Raw genomic sequence first — 17,646 nt, forward strand, 5'->3', positions numbered from 1 at the left:
TCAATGTGGGCCACTCAATGATCTGTTAGTATTTCCATTGGATTAAAGTGCATAAGGGCATCATAGACGTAGGCATAGGCATAGGCATAAGGGGCGAACCCGAAGACACGCTTTCATAAGTAGTGACACCAAAAGTCACAGGCATAAACATAAGTGGTGGTCCCAAAATGACATTGTACATAAGCATAGGGTGTGGGCCCGAAGGCTCACAACATGCGATGTGCATAGCCCAATGACAACACTAACAGTCACTAAAATCTCAAACAGACATAAGCATGCAATCAAGGCCATGAATCAGCATCAAACTTTATCACAGTTACCCATACATCAAACATTAGCACAGTTACCCATACATCAAACTTTAGCATAGTTACCTATAGATCAAATCACAGTTACCCATACATCAAACTTCAGCACAGATAACTCATACATATAGTGACATAAGAATTTTCCTTCTGACTAGCAGGTTTATTAAGATCTTAGGGCAATACTGGCAGTAAACCACTTACCTCGAAATTATGTCGAACAGTTAGCAACCAACTCCAATTATCAACCAAATCTCTCTTTGACTCGAGTCAGACGCTCGAATTGTCCTAGAATAAACCAATTTAATGTTAAACCTTATAAACACAACCTATTCCCCCAAATTGCACAAAAAAAACTTCAAACCACTCACCCAAAAGAATGCTGATGTAACCAGAACTACACTGAGCTCCAAGGACAGAATCCAAAACAGTCCTAAGCCAAGCTAAAATGTTTCAAAACTAAATTCTAAAATCCAATAAACACCAACATTCACCAAACCAACTGGGGAAACGAGATTTAAATCATAACAACCAAAATAGCTTACAAAAGGCGCCCAAACGAACCTTGATGCTGCTGGACAGTATCGACAAAATGTCTTGAAATCCTGAATTGGGCAACAACGCGCCCTGAATTAACTTAAATCAAACCAAAAATCGGTAGCCATTCAAAACCCATTAACTAAAAAACCAAAAAAACTTAAATCTCACCAAAACCACGTTCTTGGTAGAACCGAAACGGTCAGCGACTGGCGGACGCAAAACAAAAACGAAAGAAAAACAATCGAAGAAACTTGGCATGGCTGGAAGCGGACGAAACTTTGCGCGGCTGAAACGACCGGAACCTTACACTGCTAGAGACTCACGATAAAGCGACAAATGACGGACGAGGCGTGCTGGGCTGAGGCGTAAGGAGGCGGCGGCAGAGACACACTGTGAAGGGAAATCGTGAGGGCTGGAAGGAGGAAGAATAAGAGAAAAAAAGAAAGAATAGTTTTTCTTTTTTTTTTCTTTTGCACGTAACTCGAGGTTCCTCAACCCTTATTTATAACCCTAATTCCCCTTCTCCTTTCCTTAATTAACTATTAACTCTCTCTCTTTTTTTTTTTTTAAATAAATGTATAAATCTTTGGGGCATCACACTCTTCTCCCCTTAATAAACTTTCGTCTTCGAAAGTTCTAATCTTGGAAGAGCTCAGGATGCAGTGCTTTCATCTCATTACCTCGCTCCCAAGTTGCTTCCTCAAACTGATGGTTCTGCCACAGAACCTTCACTAGTGGCACCTCCTTGCTGTGCAAAATTCTCACCTCTTTAGCTACAACTTGTGCAGGCTTCTCCTCGTAACTCAAGTTTTCATTTAGTTGCAAGGGCTCAAAGTCCACCACATGAGACGGATTCGTTAAATACTTCTTCAGCATAGAGACATGAAAGACATTATGGACCGCGGAGAGGGACAGTGGCAGGGCCAAACGATAAGCCACAGAGCCGACTCGCTCCAAGATCTCGAATAGCCCAACAAAACTCGAACTTAACTTACCCTTCTTCCCGAATCTCAAGACACCCTTCATCGGCGCCACTTTCAAGAACACTTTGTCACCTGCTTTGAACTCCAGATCTTTATGCCTAACATCCATGTAACTTTTCTGTCTACTTTGCGCTGCTAGTATTATAGCCCTGATCTTTTGCATGGCTTCATTCGTCAACTCCACTAACTCAGTTCCTAACAGTTTCCTCTCCCCAATCTCACCCCAGCAAACAGAAGACCTGCAACCTCTGCCGTAAAGAGCTTAAAAAAGCGACATGCCAATGGTAGCCTGATAGCTATTATTATAAGCAAACTCTGCCAAATGCAAGTAGGAGTCCCAACCCCCTGAGAATTCCAACGCACAAACGCGTAATATGTCCTCCAACGTCTGATTTAAACGTTCTGTTTGCCCATCAGTTTGGGGGTGAAAAGTTGTACTGAAGTTCAACCGCGATCCAAACGTTGCCTGAAGGTTCTTCCAAAAACTGGAGGTGAAACGAGGGACCCTGTCGGACACAATTGATACTGGCACACCATGCAATCTTACTATCTCCTTCATATATAGTTGAGTCCACTTACTCACCGCGTACGTGGGCTTCCCTGGAATAAAATGTGCCACCTTGGTGAGTCTGTCTATCACAACCCAAATCACTGAGAAACCCTTCGCTATTCTGGGCAAACTCGTAATAAAATCTATAGCCACGCTCTCCCATTTCCATTCTAGCACATCCAATGGTTGTAGCAAGCCTGCTATCTTCTGCCTCGGGGCCTTCACCTGCTGACAAACTAAATTTTGGGCCACCAGTAATACCGCTTCACATCTTGGTATATTTTGGTACTACCTGGGTGCATCGAGAATGGAGAGTTATGAGTTTCTGCCAACAGTTCCCCTTTCAGGCCATCATCTGCTGGGACGCACAACCGTCCCTGATACAAAAGACCCTTGTCTACCGACACAGAGAATTCACTTGCCTGGCCTGACCCTACCTGACAACATTTCTGAACCAGGTTTGGATCACCCTACTATGCAACAATAATCCTCTGCCTCAAGGTTGGTTGCATTGTCAACTGAGCTAGCTGCGAAGTGACTTTCCCCACTACCACCGCGATCTCTACTCGCTCCAGATCCTTACACAACTGAACCTGCTTAGTGATCAAGGTGGTCGAATGAGCAACCTTTCGACTAAGGGCATTGGCTACAACATTCGCCTTACCTGGGTGGTAAAAGATCTCGCAGTCGTAATCCTTTACTAACTCGAGCCACCTGCACTGTCTCATGTTTAACTCTTTATGGGTGAAGAAGTATTTCAGACTCTTGTGGTCGGTGAAAACTTAGATCTTTTCCCCATACAAGTAGTGCCTCCAGATCTTTAGGACAAACACCACCACTGCCAATTCTAAGTCGTGGTTAGGATAGTTTCGCTCATGGTTTTTCAACTGGTGGGAGGCATAGACGACCACCCTACCATGTTGCATAAGCACACAACCCAAACCCTTCTTAGAAGCATCACTGTAGATCACGAAGTTCTCAGAGTCGTCTGGTACGATGAGAACCGGTGCTGAAACCAACCTCTGCTTGAGGTCCTGAAAACTGTCCTCACAAGCTTTGCTCCAAACAAACGAAACTCCCTTCTTGGTTAGCTGAGTCAACGGCGCGACCATGCTAGAGAAATTCTCTACAAACCTATAATAGTACCTAACCAATCCCAGAAAGCTGCACACCTCACTGACTGTTGTAGGGCGGGGCCAATTAGTAACGGCTTCAATCTTAGCTGGATCCACTGAAATCCTGTCCTTTGACACCACGTGCTCAAGGAAGGACACCTTCAGTAGCCAGAACTCGCACTTAGAAAACTTTGTATATAGTTTGTTTTCCCTCAGCGTTCCTAAGACCTTCCGAAGATATTCCTCGTGTTCCGCCTCTGTCTTGGAGTAGACCAAAATGTCATCAATGAAAACTATTACAAAGGTGTCCAGGAAGTCCCTAAACACCAAATTCATTAAATCCATGAATACCACGGGAGCATTTGTCAGACCAAAAAACATCACAATGAACTCGAAATGCCCGTATCTGGATCGAAACGCAGTCTTCAGGATATCACTGTCCTTGATCCTCAGTTGATGGTAACCTGACCATAGGTCAATCTTAGAAAATACAGTAGCACCCTGTAGTTGGTCAAATAGGTCATTGATTCTAGGAAGCGGGTACTTGTTCTTGGTCACCTTATTCAACTTCTTGTATTCTATGCACAAACGTAACGACCCATCCTTTTTCTTCACAAATAACACCGGTGCACTCCACGGAGAAACACTGGGTCGTAGGAACCCTTTATCAAGCAGTTCCTGCAATTGAACCTTCAGTTCTTTCAATTCTGTCGGAGCCATTCTGTACTACGCTTTGGATATAGGGATAGTGTCTGGCTCCAGTTCGATCATAAAATCAATCTCCCTTGGTGGAGGCAATCCTGGAAGTTCTTCCAGAAATACGTCGGGATAATCTCTCACAACTGGCTCAGAGGTTAGTACAACCTCGGTTTCTCTTGTGTCAACTACGCTAGCCAAGATACTCCAGACACCTTAGTTAATCAACCTCTTGGCCTTCACCACTGAAATCACCTTGGGCAAAACTACCGTCCCGACCCCCTTGAACTTAAAACGGGCTTCCCAAGGGGGGTAAAAAATCACCTCCTTACGAGAACAGTCTATGCTAGCATGGTTGGCAACTAACCAATCCATGCCCAGAATTACGTCGAAATCACGCATGTCTAACACTATCAGAGTCACATCAAGGGTGTGGTTCGCTATTTCCAACTGACACGCTTTTATCTTTTCACTTGCTATCATAATCGCTCATGACGGTGTAGACACTGATAAAACATAACCCAAGGGTTCCAGAACTAACATAGCATGCTTTACGAACAACGAATAAATGAAAGAGTGAGACGAGCCAGAGTCAAACAATGCCAAGGCATAGTACCCCAAGATTGGGAGCGTACCTGTCACCACTATTCCCGAGTGCTCAGCTTTCCGACGACTGGTGGCATAAACCCGACCCTACTGTTCCTGTCGGTTTGAACTGCCCTGATGCAAACTCGGGGGCTGACCCCCCACATTTTCGGAACCACTACTAGGGCATTGGTCCACCGTATGCCCTATCTGTTTACATCTGAAACAAGTCCCTGTGCCAATCAGACAGCGTCCCCAATTATGCTTCCTACATGACTTGCACACCGATCTTTCCTTCCAAAATCCTCCTAAAGTAGTAGCCTACCGTTGGGTGTGCCCTACTGAACTACTTGTACTCTAAACCTTCTGCGGAGGTCTTAGAGCTTTCTGCTCAACTTTCCTCTTCTGGCCGGGGGCCGATTCCTCCGTTAGGGACTTCAAGAACTCTATCCCTGAAGGACAACCCATGCGTGTTGCCGCTCGGAAGGCTGCGGCGTAGGTAGGAGGCTCCAAAACTTGCACAGTGCTTCGCACCCCGTCCCGGAGTTTTTGCACAAACCTTTCAGTCCTCTTTGCTTCAGTAGACACTCTATCAAGGGCGAAGCAAGACAATTTGTCAAACTCCTCCTCATACTCTTCTACTGTCATGGTCTCCTACTTCAAGTTCATGAACTCAGCCTGATTGTTGTACCTTACATGAGCAGAGAAATACTTCTCATAAAATCACTCTTTGAACTGGTCCCACGTGGCTTGGCCTTCACTGGCTTCTATCATTCTCTCAGCCGAGCGCCACCAGCGCTGGGCATTATCGATGAGAACGAAAGCAGCACATTACAACTTCTGCTCCTCTGGACACCTCATGTACTAAAAAATCCCCTCAATAGTGGACAACCACAATTCTGCATTTGTGGGGTCTTTCAGGGACCCGTTAAACGTCGAAGGATCATACTTCTTGAAATCACGTAGGTATCCAGCTTCCAAAAAAGAGCCTGCCACAGTCCGACTCGTGGCCCTATCTTGATTTTGAATTGGTGGTAACAGGACTGATGAGGATGGCGCATGTTGTGATTGTGCGTGCTGAGCTATCTGCTCAGCCACCATGCCCCTTAGCTGTCTACCATGGCCTGCGTGACGACGTTCCCAATAGTTGCAGCCATAGCTGTATATTCTACTGAAATTTCTGATGATGACGGTCCTGGTGGGGGCACAGTCGAAGCTCGAGGCCCGCTTCTTGGTCTAACCTTCTGCCAAGTTGACCCAGAAGGGTCACGAGGTGGTGGGTCCTACACCTCTTGGCTCTGCACCTCGGGTTCTTGCAGGTCAGGGTCCCACTCCCCAACTACTTTCTTGCCTCGACTGTCCCTTCCTCTAGTTCGTGGCCCATACCTGGTGACCACACGTAACACTTTAATACACACTAGCAAACAGTCAAACGACTGCACAACAGGTAAGATTTCATATATATTTTCCTAAAGGAATTTAAACAACATACCTGCCGATGACGAAAGATCCATTTATGGCCATAAGGAATAGATTGGACTCACGATGTAAGTCGGTCTACAGAACCTAAAACTTAGGCTCTGATACCAACTGTAACGACCCTACTTTCCTACTTGTTTCTAGGATGCTACTTCATGCATGCATAGGCTTAACCATACATTTCTTTTCTTTTTTTTTTACAAAAAAATAAAATAGCTAAATTTTATTTAATAGTGCTCAAATGAGCAAAGGTAAGAAAACATAAATAAATAAGCATAAGAGTTTAAAACGCCTAACTCTTAAACCAAACTCCAAAACATGATACTAAGTGCGAAAGCAGTAAGTCATCCTAATGGCCAAGTCACAGATCTCTGTTGTGATCCTCGGTCTATCATTACCCTTACCTGAAAAATGGGAAAAGAAAAGGGTGAGTATAAAGTATACTCAGTAAGCGGCCCACTACTGGTCACCGGCATAAACATAAGTGGTGGTCCCAAAATGACACCGTACATAAGCATAGGGTATGGGCCCAAAGGCTCACAACATGCGATATGGGCCCAAAGGCTCACAACATGCGATACCAATGGCAACACTAATCTCAAACAGACATAACCATGCAATCAAGGCCATGAATCAACATCAAACTTTATCATAGTTACCCATACATCAAACTTTAGCACAGTTACCCATACATCAAATTTTAGCACGGTTACCCATACATCAAATTTTAGCACGGTTACCCATACATCAAATTTTAGCACGGTTACCCATACATCAAACTTTATCACGATCACAGTTACCCATACATCAAACTTCAGCACATATAACTCATACATATAGTGACATAAGAATTTTCGTTATGACTAGCAGGTTTATCAAGATCTTAGGGCAATACCGGCAATAAACCACTTACCTCGAAATTATGTCGAACAATTAGCAACCAACTCAATTATCAACCAAATCCCTCTTTGACTCGAGTCAGACGCTCGAATTGTCCTAGAATAAACCAATTTAATGTTAAACCTTATAAACACAACCTATTCCCCCAAATTGCACAAAAAAAAAACTCCAAACCACTAACCCAAAAGAATGCAAAAAAACTCCAAACTACTCACCCAAAAGATTGCCCAGAACTACAAGAACTACACTGAGTTCCAAGGACGGAATCCAAAATAGTTCTAAGCCAAGCTGAAATGTTTCAAAACTAAATTCTAAAATCCAATAAACATCAACATTCACCAAACCAACTGGGAAAATGAGATTTAAATTAGAACAACCAAAATAGCTTACCAAAAGGCGCCCAAGCAAACCTTGATGCTGTACCGACAAAATGTCTTGAAATCCTGAATTGGGCAACACCCTGAATTAACTTAAATCAGACCAAAAATCTATAGCCATTCAAAACCCATTAACTAAAAACCAGAAAAACTTAAATCAAACTTAAATCTCACCAAAACCACGTTCTTGGCGGAACCGAAACGGTCGGCGACTAGCAGACGCAGAACGAAAACGGAAGAAAAAAATCGAAGAAACTCGGCGCGGCTGGAAGCGACGACGCGGCTGGAAGTGGCGGTGCGGCTGGAAGCGGACGAAACTTTGCACGGCTGAAACGACCGGAACCTTGCGTGGCTGGAGACCCACGATCGAGCGGTGGACGACGGACGAGACGCGCTGGGCTGAGGCGCAAGGGGGCGACAGCGGAGACGCACTGTGAAGGGAAATCGTGAGGGCTGGAAGGAGGAAGAAGAGAAAAAAAAAAAAAAAGAAATTTTCTTTTTTTTTCTTTTGCACGCAACCCGAGGTTCCCCACCGTCATTTATAACCCTAATTCCCCTTCTCCTTTTCCTTAATTAACTATTAGCTCTTTTTTTAAAAAAAATAAATAAATGTATAAATCTTTGGGGCAACATTCAGAGAATTTTTCTAGGAAGTATGTGAGTGAGAACAAAGACATCCTGAAAGTACCCATGTTGATTTGTGGGGATTGTCGAGGCTATCAGATGATGAATTTAGGTCTAGGTCATTACAAGATATTTGGTAGAAAAATCATGAAGGATTATTAAACAACTGATAACTCAATAGTTAATAATTACATTGTATGTATAAATGTCAATAACACAATCTTCAACGATTACATTGTAACAAAAATAGAAAACGTTTCTAAAGAGATCATTAAAAATCAAACACACCTATCTTTAAAAATTCAAGGACCTACAAAAATACATTTCAAAGTTTTAAGTCCGAACACGTACAAAATTTCAAGAACCAAAAAGGATTTTTTCTTAGAAAGTTAGAAAGTTTTGAATTGCTAAACAAATTCATCGGTTGAAATTATTTTCTTCCTCTGAAATTAATCCGATTGAATTGGTTTGAATGAAAAATAGGAAAATAGAAGAGAAAAAAAAAACAAAAAAAGAATGCACCAGCCATTGGTAAGGTACTATTCTACCACTAGACCACTAGTGCTCATTTTATTTATTAGTAAATTGTCCATTTTTATAAAACTTTCGACATGGTAATACTCTTTCAAAAATTGCATTATTACCCACGATCTCTTATAAACGTTGAAGTATAAATTATTTAAAATTTTGGATGAAAATTAGGTCTTGAAACGGGTGTGGTGACGACTTATAATGCGTGACAATATTTGGGTTCCAATTTCAATTACAAGTCACCACCACATCATCTTAGATCTCAAATTTTGTCCAATCATTTAAAAAGGTTTTTACTTCCATTGTAATTTTGAAAGAGACAACCTGTTAAGAAACTATATTTAATAAGCGTTTTTGAAGAATGTACAAATGAATTTTGAAAGTTAGTAAATTTTGTACAAACTTGTGTTGAAATTACTTGTTGAATTTGTTTTATTGTTGGATACTATTATTTGGACTACTTCCTTTCAAGAGCCATGTTTACTCTAGTTGTAGACGAGCATTTTAGCAAGTCAATTAATTTTAGTTCGAAATTAAATACTTCTATATGATATTTTGAGAAAATTACAAAAAGAAAAAAAAAAAACTATTTTAAAGGTTCAAAATCTAAATGTTCCTTTGTTGATGTCATAACCATGTGAAGTTATGGTATTGCCCTTCCTTTCTTGATATTTTTTTTCTTTTTCCTTTTCTTCTCCCGTTCGTCTTTCTCCCTCTCTTTTCTCTTTATATGTGTGTCGTCATCTTCTTCTCCGGCTTCTTCTCCTTTACACGTCTTCTTTTTCTTCTCTAACATGGCGAGTCCAAGAAAGTAGCTCCGACGGGGCCAATTCTGGTGAACAAGAACGCAAGAGAGAAGTGATTTTATGAGTGGGGAAAGAAAGAGAGAGACTGAGGAGACTGAGACTGAAAGAAAGTGAGAGAGATCGAGACCAAGAGAGAGCAAGAGTGACCAAGACCGAGAGAGAGCGAGATGCTTTTCCATGTGTGTGCAAGTATATTTTTGTAATTTCATCTGAATTTGACGTCAACAAAGAATCATTTGACATTTTTTTTTTTCAAAAATTGGGTCATTTAACATTTTTGAACCAATTTTTTAGTCATCCATATAAATTTTTCTGATATTTTCACGAATGTGAATGGAATTTTTTGGGCACAACGGAAGATAAAAAAAAGTGTCCCTATCGTACTAAAAATAAAATTCATTATAGCCCTTAATAATGAATAGAAGTAAGAATTAACTATAGGAACCTCCAATAGCACTATAAAGAAATTATGACGAATAGCTATAGAAGATACCCGAATTTATAGTGCATTTGCAAAAATACCTAACATATTTGGAACGGGGGAGAGTTTTGAAAAATTTTATTCAATGGTCTATGGTAATTTGAAACTTTGAAGTTTGTTTATTTAGTCCCAATTTTAAAATGGATAAGTTTTTAACATTCTATTTTGTGTAATTTGGTTCTTGAACTTTTTTGTTCAATGAATTTTATAAATTTTAATTTATATATAACAAAGTCTCGATCTAGTTGACATTATTTAAAATTTACAAACCAATTAAATATTTTAATATGAGTTTTTTTTTACACCAAATATTGTACAGTCAAACGGGTTGTCCTGTGAAATTAATCGAGACCTATGTAAGTTGGTTCAAACAGTCATGGATATAAAAAAAAATATAAAATTAAAAATTTAGAGTATCATTGAATATAATAATTCAAATTTACATCTAATAAATTAGTTAATTTAAAAATACATCAAATATATTTTCAAAGACCTGTTTTAGATATTTTCAGTGTGTTGAGATTTATTAGATGCATAAAAATTTTGAAAATGTACTCCCTAAAATTTAAAGGCTAAATTTGCACCCAATATATATATATATATGGAGTGAACTTGTATTTTTACGAATATTTTATTAACAACAAAAATTGGATTTTAGTTGACCCATTTTAATATATTATATATATAGTTGATTTGGTTTTGAATTGAATTTTGGTTTGTTCAGCAATGTTGTTCCTACTCCACTCCCAAACTCCGAATTCATGAATTCATGCTCATTTTCCGTCCAAGGAAGAAATGTAACTCTAAATTTCTCTCTCTCAATCGGAGTCTCTCAACGGCGGATTCAATCGTAGACTCCATACAATCTGTAGGTTCGAAGTGTTGAAGAACGCTGTTGTCGACGTCGTCACCGCCATTCTCAACAATCATTGTTGCGATCAAGTGGTACTTTCTTTTGTTTTCATGCTCTCGCTTTCTCTATTTCATTCCTACTTCGTATATTGTATAGCAGATCCTGTTAAATCCTCCATTCTTACGTTTTCTTTGATTCTAGTCGCTGATTTTGACGAAATCATGCTCAAATACGTTTTCTATTTTGCATCTGAACCTCGATTGAAGAAAGTATGTTACTTTTATCTTTATCAGATTTCCGTTCATCTTTCTTAGACCGCCGCTTCAAGCCTTCTCTTACACCTGCTATCTCAGTTCAGGTTCTATCGAGATGCCGTTCCATATCGGTAAGATTGCAAGCTTCATTTTTCTTTCTTCATTTCCTTGTTTTAATCCTCTTTCAATAGGTTCGTTTTATCTTCTCTTATGTCCGCCAACTGTTTGAGTAAACTCCACAATGAAAAAAAAAAAAAGGAAAATATTAGGTGAGATACAGAGGAAAAAGGTTCATTTGTTTTATTCTCGTGATTCAAAAGCTATGCTACTTTTAAGTTGAGAATATATTGAGTTGTAGATACTTTGCTGTAGGGAACATAAACAACTACCACGTTGAAAATATTATCAAGTGCATATGTTTTTCTCAAAAGAGGCAGCATGAATACTTAGGGTAATATCGCTGCCTTCTTCTCTACCTAAAACTTGTTGTCGTGAACTCTCAATACTTTGTAATATTGATTCTTGTTTCTTTTTATACTTCTCTTGTTTAAGGCAAGGTAGCCTTGTTGTTTCGTAAATTTTGTTAGGCCAATAGATACTGTAGAACAATACTTTGGATGGTGTGTATACTGCTTGTAACTTAAATCTATTGATCAAAGAAGAATTTAACTAATTTCTCATGTACTTGAGTGATTCCGTATTTGAACTTTTAACAACATTGCATGAATAGTTTAGTGAAGTGGATCATTTAGTTTTGATCACAGCCCCTGAAGGTGTTTTTGCTCTCTTTTTTTTAGAAGATTTCTTTTTCTTTATGATTTAAGCCAAATATGATTTTGTGTGATTAAATAGTGATCCTATTTGGTTTTAAATAGGATGGACATATTGTTTTGTTATTAAATATATGGAGAACATGTTATCTTTTAGTAACCAGAGCATTTTGACCTTTTTTTTTCACTTGATTGATTTTAGTTTCTAATAGTTAACTTGTTTAAAATTGAAACTGATCCTACAACTGTTTTATAAATTTTGTAGAATGTAGCTTGTAAAATGTCGAATTTTGTGCCTTGATGCTTACATTTGCCCTTTCAATCATTGCAGGCTTATGGCTTCACTCATTTAGTCTTCATGAGGTTTAGTGTCTCCGGACTAAGGTTTGCTCCTTTGATGGTTCATAAAACTAATTTCTAGTATCTTGGGATTTGTTGCTAGTTACTTTTCTGATTGGCTTTAAGCTTCCTCTCAATATTAAATTTTAGTTCCTTTTTTTGACAAGAATTTATGAGATTGACCTTGTTTTTGCTTTCTAGTTGTATTTTTTAAGATTTTATTGTAGCATCTGTGGTAATTGATATATTTATTCTTTACAGGTAGAGGCAAAGCTGAAACACTAGGAAAGGAGAAAACATTTGCATTCTACATTGAAGCACAAGGTTAATAAAATTATATTTGGACTTGTTTCTGTTTTAAAAAATAAAATTATACTTGGATTATTGTCTGTGAAATTAGATGTTCTATTTTATTTTATTTTATTTTTTTCTGGATTAATTTTCTAAATGTGATTTGATTTTGGGAACATTTGAATTATGTTCTAACTACTATACTTAGACCTAGGATTAATGACTTTGAGTGTATAATAAATTTATGTTAAATTATAATTTTAGTCTTAGAACTTTATCTATATGGTTTGGATCAAGATTTGAGGTTTTATGTAGTCTTGGAGTGGCTCGAGAGTTATGTATGTTGTATTGCAAAGCCTTTGTGGCAATTAATTATTATGTATGTATAAGGTTGGATTTGATCTTTTTGGTTTAGACATACCTTTGGTTTGGTCGATATAGTTTAATGTGAGGGAGAGATGGGAACTTGAAGGATTTTAGTTTTTGCTTTCTGTTTATGAATAAGCAATAGTGATACACTTTGCATTCTGGTTGTTGTTGTAGCTCTTTGAATCGACTTTGCATTCTGGTTGCATGTTTCTTCTCTCTTCTCCACTTTTACATCTCAATCTTTTGTTCGTATTCATCCTTTGTTATCTCTGTAAATTTAATTCACCAAATTTTTTGGAGAGTACTGGATCATGATTTGCTACATTCAATAAATCTCTAGTTTGTAGTAGGAAGAGCAACCTAGAAATTAATACTACATAGCCATGCAAACATCTAATGGTAATATATTTTCTTCTCTGTGCATTAATTGTTATTAGTATGTTTATCATTTTAACTTGGAGATTTCAGGTTCTTTTCCTGAATCATGGAAGATCGTCAAGGCAAGAGGAGTACCAAAACATCCATTATCAAAGGCCTAAATGCTTCGGTTCGACCAATCAACATTCAAATGGACAATCACTTGGTAATCGGGGGAACCAGACACTATCACCAGGAAACAAATTGTAGAAGCCCGACAATCGTTGATCGTTACACTATTATGAATCACTACGCTAGCAGCACTTCTGGATGCAATAGCTTTGGTTCTCGAGGAGCAGGATCGCCATTATCACCACTTTCGGCTATTGAGAATTTGGAAACACCACCTGTAAGGTCTCCACAAATTTATGGAACTCCAGTGAAGGTCGATGAAGAAGTGATAGTAATGGATGGGATTTTGATCAGTTCGATCCCTGGGGGAGCGAAGACAATGAGGTCTCCTTTAGATTCTGGAAGTGGTGGAGGTTTTTCGTCCGCCAAAAATCAATACAGAACGGACATTTGCCGCTACTGGGAGGATTCTGGAAGCTGCCGCTTTGGCCACAAATGCCAGGTTAGTTATTTCATCCCCATCATAATGATCTATCTGAATTATTGGCTCAACAAATTTATTGGCCAAAATGCGATATGTTTGTTTATTACTTGAGAAACCTTACCTCTGCCTTGAGATTTGATTGCTAACCGGACAAATGGATAAAAAAGATATTCACTATTTGAAGGAACAGTTTGATTAAAGAGTAGTTGTTCATGTTCAAGTTTAATGGGTGAACTTTTAGACTGAATTATTTATTTATTATTTAATGTGGGTTAACTTTCCTTTTATTCTTGTTACATGTGGGTAGACTGAATTTATTTATTATAGAATAGCTTGATTGAAATAAATTGACGCATTAAGAGAGCAGTACAGGATGAATGAATGTCTCTTAGCCAAGGTTTTATAAGAAAGCCCAGAGGCTGATTCAAGGATGGAATACATATCCCACTCCCAATTTTGTGTAGAATTTGGTCTCAGATAATGAACTCAGTTCTAGTATGTTAATAGATAGAGTGAAACAGTAGGTTGGCTGCCAAAATTGATGCACTTAAGCATTATCACACAAAGTAAATGAACCTATGCCTTCTCCAAAGTTGGATTAATCATAGACTTTGGCAAGCCCTACCTTCCCAGTGGTTGGATTGAGTACCAACATTGAGTTTATTAGAGCATCATTATTCATGACACGAATTCAAAGCCAAAAAAACACAACACAACTAACTTCCAGTATCTATCGATCAACGATATCGTGCTCTTGATTTCTAATAATGGATATATGATTCAGTTTCTTGGGTTTTATAATTCAATCTTGGGGGACGGGGACTTGGGGTTGGATCCACCTATTTAATACTTTTAAGTAATTAGGTTGGCTGATTTTATTCCAAGAAAAGGACTAAAACCTTGAATCTCTCTCTCTCTCTTTTGATTCATATATAAGCTAAACATTATAAACCCAGTAGAATTTGGGTCCATTGATCTAAAATGTAATCGACAAAATATTTCGTTTAGTTACTCATTTAATCCATTCACCGAAAAGTTTGGGGTCCTTTGTAATTTTTATTAATTGTAGTGGTATTCATTATGGTATATATGGAGAAAAATGTATGTATTTAGAAACTTATAGCTATCATTAAACTCAAAAGCTTAGCAGTATTGGTTAAATTGCGATTTACATGTCATAGCATACATAATATTTTCTAATAATATTTTCAATCACACATGTTGAAATTAATGGGAAATAGTTTGGTTTGCATTATACAGTAATTGATTTGATATGTTTTTTCTGGTTGTATTTTCTATTTGCAGTTTGCACATGGAAAGGAGGACCTTCGGCCTAGTCGTATACCAGTTAGAATCAAGCCTAAGGTACCATTGACATCTAATAAATTAAATATTCTACAGGTTTTGTTCGGATAAAAGACACTTTTAGATTTGCATATTCTTCACTACTACAGTTCAGCGAAACGTACGGTCCCAAGTTCCGCAACAGTCATTCACTAACAGGAATAGCTGCAACAACACATTCAAACTTAATAGATACATTCAACAAAACTGAACTTAGCAGAAGAGAAGATCTTACGACAACGACGTCGTCAACCTCAGTACGCCACATGAACACAAAGCCAAGCCTTATTCCCACCATTTCCATCATAGATTGGTCACCTGAAGATGATGGCATCAAAATTGTTGTCCCCAAAACAGAGACAACAAAAAGAGAAGATGTAAACCAATATATCCATGGAGTTCTTTATGGTTCCACAACTGAGAGGACCAAAAAGAGACTCCCAGTTTTCACTCAACTTTGCTCTGAAAAACTCCAACAAGAATAAGCAACACCAAGCCTTCTTCCAATCATCAAACTGCACAATCATTCTCATATTGCTTACACCATTTTGTTTTGAAACACTCAGTCAGCTTTGTAATAGGAGCTTTCATTAGTCATAAAGAAATTAGGTAATAAGGAAAAGGTTTTTCATTACTTGGTTGTAGCTTTATGTACAATGAGAGCAAAACAATGATCCAAGTTGTGATTCACTATTTCCTTTGCATGAGGCTCATTAAACATTGATGGTCAATACTAATTTTGACAAAAATGGATGAACATGAATGCAATCTCTCTCTCTTTCTTTTTGAGTACAACGGCTACGGATGGGAGATTGAACCTCCAACCTCTAAGGACAAAAGTTATGCTAATACCATTTAACCAAACTCACTTTGATTGAAAACTATATCTCTTTATGTGTCAAAAAATTTATACGAGGGAATAAATAATTTCAAAATAAACTAAACTAAATCTCAAAATGAAAAAGGAAAATAACACTCTTTGGGGATTTTCATTAATACTGATTTTGTTAAAATTTATTAGAAATATAAGCTCATGTTAGAAACTTATTTAGTTATAATAATCTTTGTCTCTTGAAGAGACGGAGTGCATCCTTTTACCCATCTCATCTCAAAAAAGACAAAGAGGATTAAATTTATTAAAAATAAATAGACATATGGAGATATAAAAGTTTTATTAAAAACATGTTATTAGGTAGATGAAGGATGGGTAAAAGGATGCACCTCGTTTCATTATTTTACTAAGAATCGAATATTTTACTTCAAGGTTAATACTATTTCTTTTATGTAAATTGAACCATGTTTATTTTTCCTGATTTTAGTGGTTATTTTGTGAACTATATAACATCTGGTGCTTTTTGGATTGATTTTTATGATAACTTTGAAAGAAAATTTTAATCCATCCATTTTAAAATAAAATTTTTATTAGCTTCATCTTTTGTAGTCCTAGATTAATTCATTTAGTCCATTAATTTTCATGACAATAATTTAAGAATGACAACGATTTAGTTAATTAATTTTTAATAACAAAGTAACAAATATTTGAAATTAAGTTTTATAACAAATTCAGTTCGCCTTTAGATTTCAACCTTTAGAACTCCTCAATGAAAAAGTCAATTTCTTGTTTTTGAGTGTGTCAAAATGAGTAAGAAGGGGAGAGAGAGGAAAAAGAAGAAAGAGAGGAAAAAATAAAAACAAAACCCTAGTGATCAGCAGTGGACAGCGAACGACAAAGAACATTCGACTATCCACGACTAGCATAATCCACACCATGATTCAGCGAGGAGAAAGTTCTAAAATAAGGGAGATTATTTTATTTACTTTTTTTGTGACAATAACGAAGGAGAATATAATGAGAAATCCAATGGGAAAAGAAGGAAGAAAGGGAAATGGAGGGAAAGAAAAGTTGACAATGAGCAAAGGTCACAAGCGGCATGCTGACAACAATTGCTAATTATCATCGGTAACTATGCATTGATCGAACACGATCACAATGGTCAATCAATGATGGCACGATGATTGATCGATTGCTGATGATCAAGACGTTTGGTCAATGATCGTCGACGGTCATGACGATAGGTCGATCATCAACGATCACAAAGGTCGATCGGATGCCGATGATCACGATAATTGGTCGTGAAAGGTTATGACATTTGGTCATCGATCGTCACTATGGTTGGTTGTTAACGGTCACAATGGTCAGTCATCGATGATCAAGATGGTCACCCAGTGAAGATGGTTGGTTGTCGATGGTCAAGTTAGTCGTCAACGGTCACAATAGTCAATCGCAGACAATCAAGACAGTCTTTCGTTGACGATCAAGATTCTTCTCCATAACTAGACTCACCAACTCTCCCTCCACCATGTTCTTCACTGTCCCATCCACTCTATTAAGATTAGTCCATATTCCCATATTAGGTCCCCCATCAACACCTGAACTTAGCATCATAACCCATTCCACTCATAGACATACCTCTACCAAAA

General features: G+C 38.0%; 2 protein-coding genes across 3 annotated transcripts; one reads left to right on the forward strand and one right to left on the reverse strand.

Moving 5' to 3' along the window:
- Positions 1-1,481: 1,481 nt before the first annotated feature.
- Positions 1,482-3,106, reverse strand: LOC150033887 (uncharacterized). Its single transcript, XM_090317108.1, has 5 exons — positions 2,918-3,106; positions 2,671-2,815; positions 2,419-2,603; positions 2,267-2,334; positions 1,482-2,076 (listed from the first exon to the last, which is right to left on the reverse strand). Exons 1-5 carry the CDS (start codon positions 3,104-3,106, stop codon positions 1,482-1,484), a joined length of 1,182 nt encoding a protein of 393 aa, XP_090173234.1.
- A 7,488-nt stretch (positions 3,107-10,594) lies between these two features.
- On the forward strand, positions 10,595-15,954 carry LOC120085195 (uncharacterized). 2 transcript variants are annotated; one of them, XM_039041083.2, is made up of 8 exons: positions 10,674-10,917; positions 11,119-11,210; positions 11,452-11,530; positions 12,181-12,233; positions 12,450-12,512; positions 13,317-13,839; positions 15,127-15,186; positions 15,276-15,954. In XM_039041083.2, the coding sequence occupies exons 6-8, from the start codon at positions 13,333-13,335 to the stop codon at positions 15,648-15,650; spliced, it is 942 nt and encodes a 313-aa protein (XP_038897011.2). In that variant the 5' UTR covers positions 10,674-10,917; positions 11,119-11,210; positions 11,452-11,530; positions 12,181-12,233; positions 12,450-12,512; positions 13,317-13,332; the 3' UTR covers positions 15,651-15,954. The 2 variants fall into 2 exon arrangements, with proteins under 2 accessions (XP_038897010.2, XP_038897011.2); XM_039041082.2 differs by lacking the exon at positions 11,452-11,530 and having other exon boundaries at positions 10,595-10,917.
- The last annotated feature ends 1,692 nt before the right edge of the window (positions 15,955-17,646 follow it).

The sequence above is a fragment of the Benincasa hispida genome, chromosome 9 (genome assembly GCF_027475165.1).
Source record: "Benincasa hispida cultivar pf3 chromosome 9, pf3_genome.v1.1, whole genome shotgun sequence".
In the NCBI taxonomy this organism is placed as follows: domain Eukaryota; kingdom Viridiplantae; phylum Streptophyta; class Magnoliopsida; order Cucurbitales; family Cucurbitaceae; genus Benincasa; species Benincasa hispida.